Genomic DNA, 14,885 nt, shown 5'->3' with positions numbered 1-14,885 from the left:
ACATTGAAGACCGAACATTTGCAGGTAATCTGATAACAGTCCAATAGCAAGATGGCTTGATAAGTCCAACAACAAATAGCCTAGGATAGGCTTTAATACCAACTTAAGAAAGTGGATCGGAGTTTAACTCAATCTAACAAAGTAAGGTGAGGATTGCTCCACATTAATATACACTGTTATAGGATTAATCTCCACTTATATACATTATTATGGTCATCTCAGTAATTGATCTGGGATCTCCAACAACACCAAATTGCCAAAATGGGGCAGCATGGAAGACTTGTGACCAGACCCAAAATTGAAAATGGAGAAACATACAGTTATGATTTTGGGTGAAGTCATAATGAAAATACATGTTTCCTCAAGTAGAAGCTTCTTAAAACAACCATCACAATTGGTGTGTCTAGAACTCTAGAAGAGCAATATGGAGAACCAATTTTTTTTTAAGGTGGATATTTTTTTAATAAAGAGTAGCAGTTTAAACATGGAATACCTCAGAAATATAAGTATAATTACATGTATACTAAAATAAGTGTTACAGATATTGTGAATATATTACAGATATTGTGGATACATATATTATGGTTATTATCCTCACTATCAATTAGGGATATGATTAGATTAGTTTCCATAATATAAGAGATTAGTATCTCTATCATTTATTGTATTCACTCTATAAATAAGATTGGTGTGTGTACAACAATACACACAATTCCTGAATCACAACAATAAGTATAAAGTATTACCAGATCTAGTGCTCAATGCAAAAATTTACACAAGGGTCAACAGAAAATATACTATTATGTTGTCACCAAGCTAGAGAAACTATATAATTCCATCCTTCTAAGGCTTGTAATAACCTGAGTAATTCACACAGTTTGTCAGGACTCGTATATTAGCTAGCCCCAGTCCAACTCAAACATGGGCCCAGGGTCTCTGTATTGGAGTATAGTTTTACTCCTAAAATATATATGTACACATTTATTTATGTTAATACAGACCAATATAATTTGGCTCTATATATACCTGTATTGTTCTCCTTTGAATTAGTTAATGAAAACATAATTCTCTTATTATAAACTTTCTCTCGTCTCCTCTGTTTTGCTCTCTCTCTCTCTCTCTACCTTTCTCTCTCACAACTCTATTAGTCTGGAAGACATAAAGCAGGAGGAATAAAAAATAATAGAAATATAGAAGTAGGAGGGTAAAAGAGGAAATTGGAGCAGGCAATTTTGGAGAATTTTGTTAGTAGTGGGTCAGGATCTGTTCTCTGTTCAAAGAGTCAGTATTATTATTATTAGTTTTGTTCCTCCTCTGTATTTGTTCATTCTATCTCCCTTCTAATAAAACTAACAAACAAAGAAAAGAGGTAATGTGACTGCACAGGCATATAAACACACCAACAGATATCATCAAAACTAAACTGGGAATCAAATAAAGTTGCTCAGACCTGTGTCTCGCCTCTCGTGAAAAGAGCACTTCCATGTGCTCTGGGTAATAGACCACATCTAGAGTTGATTGGTCGTATTTCATCAGGTGTTCGACCATCGCTCCTTTTCCCCCCCTGTCACATACAAAGAAAAGAATTCAATAAACATGGATCCACATGTTTGGTAATTCATCATGCAGGCAAGCTTCTAAGGATTGCAGCAGTATTGTCACAATAACATTTACTTGAACTTACAAAAATTATACAATTTTTTTTTTTAAAAAAAAAGTTGCATCCTTTTGACAAGTACATGGCCAAGTTAATAGCTTAAAATACTTTGTGATCAAGAAAAAGTTGGAATTAGTTTACAACTCTATGAATAAGCTCCTTGGTAAACAAGTCTTAAGTCACTTTCAAATCAAGAAATCCGAACAACTTCCTCTGTTTTACCCAAGGATGCCAAGTGCCAACGGCATCCTTATTAATAAAAGGCTTATTATCCTATCACCTTACAGCCACTACAGGTAGCTTTATCTGCAATTTTAGCATCCAAATAAATATGTTGGCACTGAAATAAGCAATGCTGCAGCATTATCTATCTAATAATACAAACTGGAAATGAACAACAAAAAATAGTTATTTGAACATCTCTTGTTCAGAGTCTTGGAATCTGCTTTACGTCTATATTCAAAGGTCCAACATGATACAGGTGTAAACAGTTACTCCATGTAAGACACTGTCAATGATGGTTACCAAGATCAGGACAAAGCAGAAAATGAAACACAAGCAGAGAATGCAAGTAAAACAAACCACACCCATTTGGAGAGTTTACTCCAGGCCTGGGAATAGTGCAATAACTGACACAAGACAATTATTTTAGGAGTATGGAAGTTATTATGACTAAAGGGACCGAGACGCTTAGTACTTCTAGCAATTACACAGACAGAATATTAGATAGTTGTGGGTAATTATTCAAAGAGAGTATGAGAAATTTTTATTTTTATTTTAACATTCGAGGGTAGATTATATAGATTATAAATATAGATATAGATATAGATATTAATTTTCAGAATGTAGAGTGCAATAACTGCCATGAGGCAGTTATTGTTAGGAGTATGGTAATCGCTAGAATTAATAATGTAGAGTGCAAGCACGGCTGAGACAGTTATTTTATGGATTATGGCCGTTTTTTAAGGTAAGCTATACAATATAGAAGTTAGGAAATAGGTAGACAGATTTTCATGCATGTAATATTCATAACATAAGTAGAAAGTAAAAACATTCTGTAGGAGCTTTATGATCTGGATGAGCCCTGGCTCAGTCTTTACTAAATAAAATCGGTGTTATAATTGTGGAATCCTATCAGTCAAGCACTTACACTATGAAGCAAATAACAGTTCTGCAAACCCTAATTGATTGACTGAAGAACTAAAGAAAGATGGAAAGAGGAAGAACTTCAATAGCATGCACCCTTTATTAGCTTCATGTTTTCAGCACAAAAAAATGTTGGCCCAAATTTAAATCAGAGAAATATAACATATTCATATGCAAAAGAAAAGGACAGGTTATCCACATACGCAGTAAGCATTGTCATAAAGTTTCATATATGAAGCAATTGAAATTTATCAATTTTATTTAAAGGCATAAATGAACCAATGCTCATCAACATGCTCAAATGCAAACCTCTAAGTTGAAGTACAAAGGTAAATTTACTTGGTAATGCCTTTTTCTTGTTAGGACCAACTCAAACTAAAAGTTAACAAGTTAGGTGCAAAACTTATAATGGTTTTACTTCAAACATGACACATGTTTAGGCTAGCTGAAAACGGGCAGCAAAGATCATTTCAATCCAATACCATGTCACCAATTGTTTCAGCTGTTTAACATGCAAGCCCATGAATAATTTAATACAAAACGGACTTGTCTTTTCTATAGCAAATTCATGATAGATAGTTGGGCATTACCTATCTCATTGCCCATTGAAATGATTAATGCATTTCGATAGCATGGAATGGAATAATCTTACAAGTTTAAATTTCAACAGTTGAGAACAGTAACTCCTTTAAGACTCTTTTGAAGGAATACATATTCCATTTATGCTTCCACAAAGACTAAGATTTATTTGCCACAGTTATCAAATTATTCTCATTGGCTAAAAACTATATCTAAAACTCTCAATTATACTCTAGTGAAAGAGCTTTTCCTTTATGAAAAAAGCAGAAATTTATAGACTATTTGACTGAAGTCTCCCCAAGACAAAATAAAAAATAAAAAAAATCGCACATATACATACAATTGTTTGATAGTAATCTTAATTATTTTATGACAAGTATTCATACCTCTACTATGCGCTTCCTCAAAAATTTTGATGTAACTTCCTTAAATACCAACTTCACATCTACCTCAGAAAACTGCACAAAGTGAAAAAAACAAAAAATATATATATATGTTGAAAAGTAAAACCAAACGAATTCAGAACAATAGGCATAGGGCAGGGCATCATCTCTACATGAATCAAGGGACAAAGTATAAATATTAACAATTCAAATACATAAAAATAAACTATATAGAACATTATATTGACAAAACAAGGGAAAGAAAACATGAGCAATATCCTTGTTTTGCCCCAGTTCTTGGATCATGGGTGGGTATAAATAAAGACATTATTAGACAGAGAACAGATAAAAGATTACAAGAGATACAGTAAGGTTTCATCCTAAAAAGAGAAATTTAATAAAAACAAAACCAAATAGGAAAAAAATTGTAGCAAAACTGGCTAATATCTCTGCACTGACAATGGTTATTCCCCTAAAAGAATCACAAGCAGAGCACCAACGAGAGGAAAACTATATATTGGCAGCACAAGCCTCAAATTGAGTTTGGCATGCTTCATTGAGAAAATTGCAATATGTGCATTTTGCAATCTATCAGGCAACTCCGAAAATTAAATTTGATAGATTGTTAGTCACGTTTCAATCTAGGATTTCTGAAGCTGGGGAAAGGATATCCTCAAGCATCCAGTCCGGAAAGGCCTTCATTGCAACACAAGCCAAGTTGAGTCATTCTGAAAAATTTTAAGTGTAACGATTCTTCAGTCATTTCATAGGCAAATACAACAAATTCAACTACCTTTTTTAGTTCATGAAGCTTTTTTTTAACATCACAAACTTTCTTTCACAGATTCACCTTCCTAGAGAAAGCTGCTGCAAATCATTCCCCAAGCTTCCAGGTTGGGACTTAATCCCAGATCAAGCAATCTCCAAATGAAAGAGACCTGGTCCAACTAGAGTCAAGATTCTTTGCTAGAATATGTCATAATGTCTGAAGTTTTCACAGAGCATGTGTTAAAAGGTCAGCACTCTGTTACAATACTGTTATTTAGGTAATCTGTAGCAGACTGTTGTATATTTAGACATAACTGCTCCTAAAGCACCATGTACATGCTATAACCATCACAAGGTTAGGATCTCATTTTCTGGAGAGATTCCTCTATCTCTGTAGTTTCTTTCTCATTCTATCACTTTCCCTAACTTCGTTAGAAACACACACTTTAAAGGTCTGTTGATGGTGCTCTCCAATACTCAACCATCAGCAGACCAGAATCAGTTAAAGCATGAATAAGGACATTTTTAAACACAAACAGAATATGGAGAAACCCACAAGGCCCATTTTATCCTGCACATGAAAACCCTAGTGCTGCATTGTCATCAACCTCTTGACACAGCGGCAACTCGAGTACGACAAGCCCCACCCATCTAACGATGCAATACCCGCACTGGCGCCGCAATCACCTTTATAGCAGACTCTGCAACATGACCGTCGCGATTGCATTTCCGATGAAGTCTGCAACGCAATAGCATTATAGCACTGCTATTTGATGACACTGGTTCTAAAAAGACCTGCTGTTGCAGCTCTAACAAGACTATTACCTCTATGCATCACCTTTTTTTACAAACAAAATCATAAATAAAAAAATGAGAAAAATATGATTAAACCTCCAAAGGCAACAAACAAACTACAGAAACAAAAAAAGAGGACAAGAAAAATCAACTCATTTGAGCATCCTAGACTGTTTCTCTGGCCTAGTTTTATAATAGAGAGCACTGAGCCTAAGACATCCATATATGCATCACATTTATAATCCATTTAAAGAAGGGTAAGAAAAATAGAAATAAGCTTAGCTCGTACCAAAAGGGCTGGTTTGCGTGGAGTTGGCTTTATATGAACATCACCTTCATCAACTTCACCATCAACAATTATTTCCTCATCTTCATCCTCTTCCTCAAGAATCTCTGCAATGGTCTCAAAATTACTCCTCAGTGTTGAGTCATTTGAGACAAACCCATTTTCTGTGAGTATCTTCAGAACCTTTTCTTCTAATGATGAAAGGGCTTTCCTTCTGGGTATTTTGTTTCTAATTTGAAGAACTTTTACTAACTCATCACCAGCAATTTCCTGCACATTCCCACTCACTTCAGTTTCTATCCAAACAAACATATTGAAGAAAAATATTTAATGAAGTCTTCAATCATCTTGTCTAACCTAATACTTAATCAAGTAAAATGCATATTCCTCTTATATGGACATGCAACAAACAATGAATATCAACAGATGAGCAAAATGATTTCATAAATATTTCACAAAAAATTCACACAAAATAACAGTATCACAACATGTTAGAGGAAAGATATTTGGGGTATTTCTCTTGCACACACATGGCAGAGCAGGATGGTGAAGACTGAAGTGAAATACAGAGCGCAACTGCATGATCCCAACGACATCATGAAAGTGATAAATCTGGCCAGAGTCCATAGATGTGTAAGAGGCACTGCATGCCTCCAAACTCCTCCAAGAATATTAGCTCTGGTTTCGACAGCAAGTTTTTTGTATAACACAGGTGGAGGAATTGTCTCCTGAATAAGGGCCACTAGAGAAGCTCTAGTGGGCATAACCAGCCTGATTAGAGGACCCCAATTAATTCATAGCATAGTAATCAATCTGGAATAGCAGCGCAGAGCACATGACCACAACAAAGCCATAGCTAGGTCTTGAGACTATCCCACAAAAATGGTTTGAAAACTCAATTCAAGGGAAAATGGGGATTTTAGCCCCTGTTCATCATAGTGGCCACAACAGCCACACTTTTACAATATAGCGGCTATGATTGAGCACAATAGCCACAGCCAATAAACAGTTAAACACAATGCGATTAAGCACTTGTAGCAGCCACCTGCCACAACTTGACAGCACTGTAGCACCTCTACTGCCTGCCATTGATAATTCTGATTGAAGACAGTCATCTTTGGGCCCAGTCAGGAATGGCACTAGCCCAACAAATTTAAAATAATTACTTTCACAGCACAATGGCAACAGAATGCAGAGTTTTAGGAGTATAAAAAGATATGCATATCAGGGTTAGCAAAAGATTTGATTATTATAAGCACTTATCTTCAATGAAGGGTGTGCCTTTTGGTTCCCTCTCACCTAAAGGCATTAAAATCCATCAGCCTCTTAAGGGCACCCAATGCCTTTGATGACCTTGCTACATTCGCAGTTGACATAATTATTATAAGTATAGACAAGATAGGTGTTAGAACTTTGTATTATACACACCAAATCAATATTCTCCTAATAATATTAAGAGCCTCGTTTCTTTCTAATCCTCCTACTGTACCTAAAGTCTGAGAACTATAATTTCAACAGACTCATTCTGTTTGTTGGAACCCCCTAATTTGGCTGAGATATTGCTGTTTGGTCCCGGCATTCTTCCTGTTTGCCTCTATATGATTAACTTGCTATTGTTTGGTGATTTCTTCTCTGCTAGGCTGCTTTCCCAGCCCACATGAAATACTGTGTTATGGTTGCTGTATGGTCCTATTTTGATCTGTTAAGCTGGATTTTCTCGGCCAGGTCCTTGATATAGTCAATAGCATTAACCTGTGAAATACTATTGCCCAAACAAACAATGAACTACTGTAACATACAAACTGTTGAGGAGCTGTCAAGTAATGTAGGAATTGTGAAGGGGAGAATAGCATCTCCCTAGACATTCACAAATCAGGAATAATTCAAAATCTTTAGACTAAAGAAACAGAAGAAAATGATAATGGATAGCAAAGAGCATACTTCAACATGTTTATAAAGTTCAGGAGGAGGCAACGTGATGGCATCCAACATCTTTGGCTTCCCACACTTCTTAACCAGAGCTTCTACCTCGTTGCAGATAGCTCGCACTGCATCCTGACAGTAAACAACAGGCAAAAGATGATTCATTGGTAAGTATGCAAAGAGCTGTTCATAAACTATCAAAGAAAACAGATGGCACATAAAAACAGGAAAACCTATAAAGTAAAGCATGTCAATCCCACTATAACTAAAACAAAACCTTTTTGAGAGGCAAGTGCTTATTCTTGTACCATATGAGCTTTTTTAGTAAAAATTTCAAATGCTCGATGCAATAATAGTCATGGAAAACTGAATTGAAGGTCCTAACGTTATAGATAGATGTACACAGCAAAAAGGTTATTTTGAAATATTTTAACAATATTACATTTGCAAGGAGTTGAGGACGAGGATATTTCCAGAGATCAAAACCTTCTGCGGTGACTCCTATATTAAACACCCATAAATAAATGTGTATTGAATGATGCAGTTCAAATAATATTTTAAATAATACATGCATATGATTTCAGTTTAGGGTAGGAAAGGAAAATCCATTAAATGTGCCAATGATTGGTAAGCTTGTCTACATAGTATTTTAAGGTAACAACCTGACCAACTTCTACAGCTTTAAGTAACTTCTCTTCTGGAAGAAAATTGCTATAGCCCTGCAACAAAAATTTATAGCAGTTGAGCCAGTATGAAAGTACTACCATCGGAATTTCAAGAATCATGATTGACAGATTATAGGTTTGGGAAAGATATGATTTCATAAGCCTTTTTTATACCAATCAATGCAGATTCCAGAAACTTGTCTCTAACAGCTGAAAATGGTGACAATTCTTTGTTTTCAAAATACTGAAAATTATTAGAGAAGAAAGTTTTGGAATTTGTGCTCCCCTGACAAGTGCCAGTTCAATAAAATTTCATAGTAGTTAAGATTACATATACTTGATCTGGATAAGGATTACAAAAAAGCTAATTAAATGTTTCAATTATTTAATCATTATGATGTAGAACTTCATCTTACATTTGTTTTAATGAAAAAACTTGCTTCAAGGCACTATAGCAAGGCATATTCATTCTCAATATTAATCGCTAATATGGAGGCATTCAGCAGAGTGACTAGCCTAACTCCAAAAGGTCACTCAACTGGTCTTCATGGAAGCCTCTTATGTTTGCAATTCACAATTGGTCTTAATTTGTGATAACCTATTTTTATGTTGTTACAGAAATTGTACAGATATTGTTGGATACATATATTATCCTCACTATCAATTAGGGATATGATTAGATTAGTTTCCATAATATAAGAGATTAGTATCTCTATCATTTATTGTATTCACTCTATAAATAAGATTGGTGTGTACAACAAGACACACAATTCCTGAATCACAACATGGTATCTAGAGCTTAGGTCTATTCCTTTAGAATTTTTTTTTTCTCCTTTTCTTCTTGCAGGGGCCTTCACCGGCCGACCACCGCCGCCGGCCGACCACCGCTGCCATCGGCCGCTGCGCCGGCGGCTACCACCTCCGATCGTCGCACCGCCGACCGCCGCCTCCGGTTGCTACCTCCGACCACAGCCTCCGGTCGTCGTGCCGCCAGTTGCCGCGCCGCCGACCGTCACCTCTGGTCGCTTCCTGTCGTCGCCTTCAACTGCCGCTTCCAATTGCCACCTCTGACTGCCACTTCCGGTCGCCAACTTCGACCGCCGCCTCCGGTCATCGCCTCCGATCGCCGACTCCGACCGCCGCTTCCAGTCGCCGCTTCTGGTCGCCAACTCCGACCGCCGCTTCCGATCGCCACCTACAACCGCTTCCAGTCGCTAACTCCGACCGTCGCTTCAGGTGGCCGTCGCCTCCGATCGCCGCCTCTGACCACTGCCTCCGGCTGCCTCTGGTGACCAGTTAGCAGATATGTTCACAAAATCGCTTAAAGGACCTCAGATTGATTACATTTGTAACAAGCTTGGTGCATATGATATATATGCTCCAGCTTGAGGGGGAGTGTTACAGATATTGTGAATATATTACAGATATTGTGGATACATATATTATGGCTATTATCCTCACTATCAATTAGGGATATGATTAGATTAGTTTCCACAATATTAGAGATTAGTATCTCTATCATTTATTGTATTCACTCTATAAATAAGATTGGTATGTGTACAACAATACACACAATTCCTGAATCACAACAAATATACAGAACAGAATAATTGCATTGTATGAAGAGAAATCTAATATTTATTACCTTCTATTTATTTCCCAAAAATCAGGATATCTAGACCTGCATGATTTTCTTTTGAAAGCAAGTTACAAACAATTATTGAACATGCTCTATCAGTCTATTGACATATTCCTAATATTTTATTGTTCACAATAAAGGATAATGTTTTACCTCTATCATCAATATTGCACTATCTGTGCCAGCCAGCAAGAGGTCCAACTCAGAGTGTTCCATCTCCTGAGTTGTAGGATTTACTATATATTTATCACCAACAAGACCAACACGAACTCCAGCAACTGTTTTTGACACAGGAAGTTCTGAAAGTGCTCTGGAAATTAAATGAATAAGATTAATAGTTATGCAGAGTGTTTATGGGCATGTGTAAATAGCATAATGCATGTGTTAGAATATGTCAAGTAGGACTGTAATTGTTAGGTTCTTTCTGTAGTGCAGGCACAGGCTCTTCTCAGGGTTCTGCTGTATTGTATCTTTACTTGCTTTCTGTTATTTTTCTGTTAGACTGTTATTTGTTAGTAGCTGTTTGAGTTATAACCGAACTTTGTACCTTCCCTATTATAAATATAGGGATCCTTGCATTCTGGTGCATAATGAAAATACTTCAGATTCAAAATAAACTCTATACTCTCCTCTTCTCTCTCACTGAAACAGAAATCTAATAGCACGTGACAAAACACCTCAGACCTAACTTTAGTGTCTGTGTTTGTGTCATATTGCATATGTACCTTATTTTTACATCTTCTATAGGATATTTCATCATCTCATCCTCCTTTCGGCTTGTATTTCTTTCCCCTTTTTACTGAATTATCATCATTTTTATGTTTTGGCAACCAAAAATTGAGTAAGAGAAGTTTTTTTAATTCATTTAAATAGAAGAAAAAAAATATCATTGTGCATGGGTTCTAAATGTCCTATGGTTGGCAGCAAAAATAGAATGACCAACTTACACTGCTATACCAGCTGCAGTGACAGCCAAAGAATCAGGGGAGTGCAATCCATCGTAGCTCAAAACCTAAAAGCATTAATTTACAATAGACACTAGCATGTGAAATTTCCAAAAGGTAGAGACATATTTTAATACACCAAAAAAATGAACAAAAGCATGATATATAAACCATTTCAGTACAGCAGAGAAATGAAATAAATATTGTTAAGTTGTTGATAGACAAAGAACAAAGAAAAGGGTGGCAGTTCTGCATATCTCTCTTATTGCCTGGGATGCTTACAGCCATGACATTTTCAATATCAACATATGGTATTTCCTAAAATCTATTTTGAAGGCCAACAAGAAAATGATAAAAAAGAAAGAAAAATAAAACTAATGTTTTCCCACAACTAAAATAAAACTAACGGTTTCCCACAACTATCTATCTATAAATTTTGTAAACAATGATTAAACAAAAACGATGAGTGTCTTACGTGTTATCTATGACAAAAAGGTACTACTCAAGCTTAAGAGATAATTTTGCCACTCAACTATAAGATATGTCATGTTGTATGGAATTGAGTGTTTAAGAAATAATTAAGCTTTATGCTCAACTTTCAATAATCAGTCAAAGTTTTTGGTAGTGTAGCCATGACTGGAGTTAATACCAAAAATCCAGCACAATGGTGCAATTCTTATGGGATAAACATCCAGAGCTCCAAAAATTTGCTATACATGCATTAGGCTTTACATGTATTTTTTTCCTATGGATGTGAGTGTAACTAAAGTGCATATGAGAAAAAAATATATGGAATATGCATTATATTTCATTTTTATAGTTACCTACCATTGGCGACATGTTAAATGCTTTTGTATTTGGTTCAGGTCTACATCTAAAGAAAAAACCATTTGAAAGAAAAGACATGAATGATGTTTTTATGATGGCTAACTTTAAATTGTCCAAGAAGCAAGCTACAGAAGAAATTAAGTATAACAATGATGACCTTTCTTCCTATGATGATTAGATCAGGAATATTGATGAAATTTCAGATAACTTGGGTTTGGATTTGGATACTCCAAATGAAGAAGACTTGGTTCAAGTAGGAGAGGATTCTAGTGGTGGTGTTGGTTCCCCTCTAGACGAACTTGATGGAATTTAGAGAAAATACCATGGATATTGATGAAGATGAAAAATCTATGGAAAATGATAGCTATGATGATCATAGCATGAATGATATGCTAGGTCTAGAGTTAGACTGTTTTCTTTTGGTGTTTTAGCTTCATGCATTGTAAAAAAAAAGATTTTATATTTGCATTGTTAACTTGTACCTCTAGCTCATGTTGTGAATTTGTTACTAACGAGGTGTGAGTGACATACTAATGATTTTTCGAAACATGATGGCTACCAATTATGACCTATGTATATAAATAATATACATGATCAATAGAAGTAGACTCTAACTGTCTAACAACAAAATTTAAGAAGTGAAATTACAAGGACTATACCCAAGATAATATTTGAGTTTCATGGTAGAAGCCCTTTGGCATCGTAGGACGTAGGGGCCTATCAATCAATCTACAAATAAGAACCTGCAAGCAACATATGACAATAAAAAATTTAAGGACAAGAATTAAAAACAAAACCTTTTACAAATAGCAAACTTGTATATAAATAAGATGTCTTCTTTTATTCAAAAATATACTGTAGAAGCAAGTTCATCCAAATTGAAAATAAAACCAAGAAGCCAATACTAAGTAAGATTGAATTGATCAAATATCCATAAAAACTTCCAAATCGCTAAATCCTAGTACATAACTTCTTCAATTGGCTTTTCAGAGTCATGATGTCAAGCCAAAAAGAAATTGAACTGTGCATTCAAGCTTTACACATGAAATACATGCTTCACAAAGGTTTATTTGGACTCTGAGAGGCCCCTTACGACTACAAAATGTGTCTTCCATCAACAGCTTGGCTTCTTATTTATATTTCAACATGTATCTTCATTTGAACTCTAAATCAGCACTCAAAACTCTTGAAAAGTAACCGCCAAGAATATTTCTTCAATTTTTTCTTGTTGATTGGTATCTGAGATTTATCTTTCAGCTTCAAAAGAGCAATGCAGGTAGTAACACTACACCAGCATTGCAGAGTTCCCTCGAGACTAGTCAAAGGGCTAGTGCACAACCAGCCCGTATGGGTACAAGGGCTGCAAAGCGTGGTGACATGTTAGGATCAAATTACAAGGTATGGAATTTAATCCCACATTGAAAGTATGGGATTCTAGTGTAGGGTTTGAACGGGAAAAAATTAGTATCAAGAACAACAGACATCAATGTAGTAAATCAAGCCAATGCCTCAACATATCAGTAAGAGGCACCCCTTTAAAAAGACCAAGTGCTATACAACATAGGGAAGCCAAATGGCTAATGTTATCCCAAACAGACAAAACAACTTACCCAACAAACAATTGCCAAGCTACCTCACTGTGCAATAAGAGATGGCTAAGGCAGCATAACACAAATGGCAGTGAGAGAAGGACCATCCATACATTTCCCAGATTGGGAAGGGGGTAGAGAAAAAATTAGAGAAGAAACCAAGTACAAATTAGAGGGCAAAACACCTTCCTGAAATAAATCATGCTTGAAATAAGAACAAATAAAAAGGCACCGCCCCTTTTTGTCAAAGGAATGATGGGTATATAAATTGTTACACTTCATAAGAAAAATGAAGGGAAGTGTTCTAATCAGGCTGTAATAGTGGATAAAAGGACTTTATCAATTGCATAAGTGCAAGATGGAAAACTAAGAAAGTAGGCATAAACTAAGTAGGCATTGGTCATCATGATGAATAGAAACAAATAAAATATATGGATTTTGTTTCCCCTTGTATTTTCTTTTAAGTATCGAACAAGATTTTTAATAATGTATTTTTGACTGAATTTCCTCTATTATTTACTTTTAAGTGTCATGTAAAATCCATATAGCTGATCTCATCTAGAGGGATACAGCTTTTATCATTATTTATTTTTATGTAAAAATGAAAATTTTAATAATGTATCATTGACTGAATTTCCTCTATTATTTACTTTTAAGTGTCATGTAAAATCCATATAGCCGACCTCACCTAGAGGGATACAGCTTTTATCATTATTTATTTTTATGTAAAAATGAAAATAAGTGATCCTCCGTCACGAAAAATAACAAAATATAAGTCACAAATTGTGGAAATTTAAGATGGGTGACCAGGATTAAGATTAATTGTAGATTGACATTATTGAAAGCCAAAGTTAATAACTAGAAAAGTAGTACCTCATGATCTTTTGTCTTTCCTTCTCGCTTAAAAAACCCTCCACTGAAACAATAGTAAATTGAAGTATTAAACACCCGAACAAAAAAACAAATCAAGTAACAAGTAAAATGGAATATGGAAATAGAAATGTGTGTATGTCATACCTAGTGCGACCAGCTGCTGAAAAACGCTCTTGATAATTAACAGAAAGAGGGAAAAAATCAGACGGTTCAGTAGGAACATCATCCAAGCAAACAGTTGTGTACACAATCTGCAATGAAAAACACCAGCTTGAATTTTCAAAAGAATAAAAGCTGAGTTCTTCATGCATAAGTTAATGATTGTTTCCATCCAAAACAATGTAAAATGTCATATTTTTCTTCAATAAATAAAATGTGAAAAAAAGTTGTTAAGTATCAATGTTGAATTATATGTGTCAATGCATCATCATAAAAATTCCTAATTTACATACTCTCCATCTCAATATAATAAAACAGTATATTAATTCATTTGATGTCCTGGCTAAAAATTTCACTTAGTCAAATGTTAGTATATGGGCACTAACACTTACTAACCTCTCAATAACACCAATAATTTTTATGACCAACAGAACAGTACATTATTTACCTGAGCCATCTAATAATATATTTGCAGAATGTACGATATTATATCATGTAAATTGGAAAAACTCAATATTTTGAACCCATTAAACAACAAATTTTAGTTCCTTTTTCTTGTAAAAGTCAAGTCAAGCTGAATACTTGAAAGTTCAAAGTTCAAACTTGTCTTGCAAAAATAAAAAAAGGTGGTGCTGAAACTTGACTCAATTA

At 35.1% G+C, this 14,885-nt stretch overlaps 1 protein-coding gene across 1 annotated transcript in view; it reads right to left on the bottom strand.

The window, feature by feature from the left end:
* Nucleotides 1-14,885, bottom strand: part of RIF10 (polyribonucleotide nucleotidyltransferase) — a 31,543-nt gene that overhangs the window by 12,039 nt on the left and 4,619 nt on the right. The window contains exons 3-12 of the mRNA XM_020363124.3: nt 14,220-14,326; nt 14,076-14,118; nt 12,273-12,356; nt 10,789-10,853; nt 9,995-10,151; nt 8,200-8,256; nt 7,556-7,669; nt 5,618-5,884; nt 3,769-3,840; nt 1,451-1,564 (exon numbers count right to left, since the gene is read on the bottom strand). Coding sequence (XP_020218713.1) covers nt 1,451-1,564; nt 3,769-3,840; nt 5,618-5,884; nt 7,556-7,669; nt 8,200-8,256; nt 9,995-10,151; nt 10,789-10,853; nt 12,273-12,356; nt 14,076-14,118; nt 14,220-14,326 — 1,080 coding nt within the window. The remainder of the gene's footprint in view (nt 1-1,450; nt 1,565-3,768; nt 3,841-5,617; nt 5,885-7,555; nt 7,670-8,199; nt 8,257-9,994; nt 10,152-10,788; nt 10,854-12,272; nt 12,357-14,075; nt 14,119-14,219; nt 14,327-14,885) is intronic.

Source organism: Cajanus cajan, chromosome 4 (genome assembly GCF_000230855.2).
Source record: "Cajanus cajan strain Asha chromosome 4, NIPB_CcT2T_4, whole genome shotgun sequence".
Taxonomy (NCBI): domain Eukaryota; kingdom Viridiplantae; phylum Streptophyta; class Magnoliopsida; order Fabales; family Fabaceae; genus Cajanus; species Cajanus cajan.
Note: the sequence above shows the minus strand (reverse complement) of the source record. Positions and strands in the feature narration are given on the sequence as shown.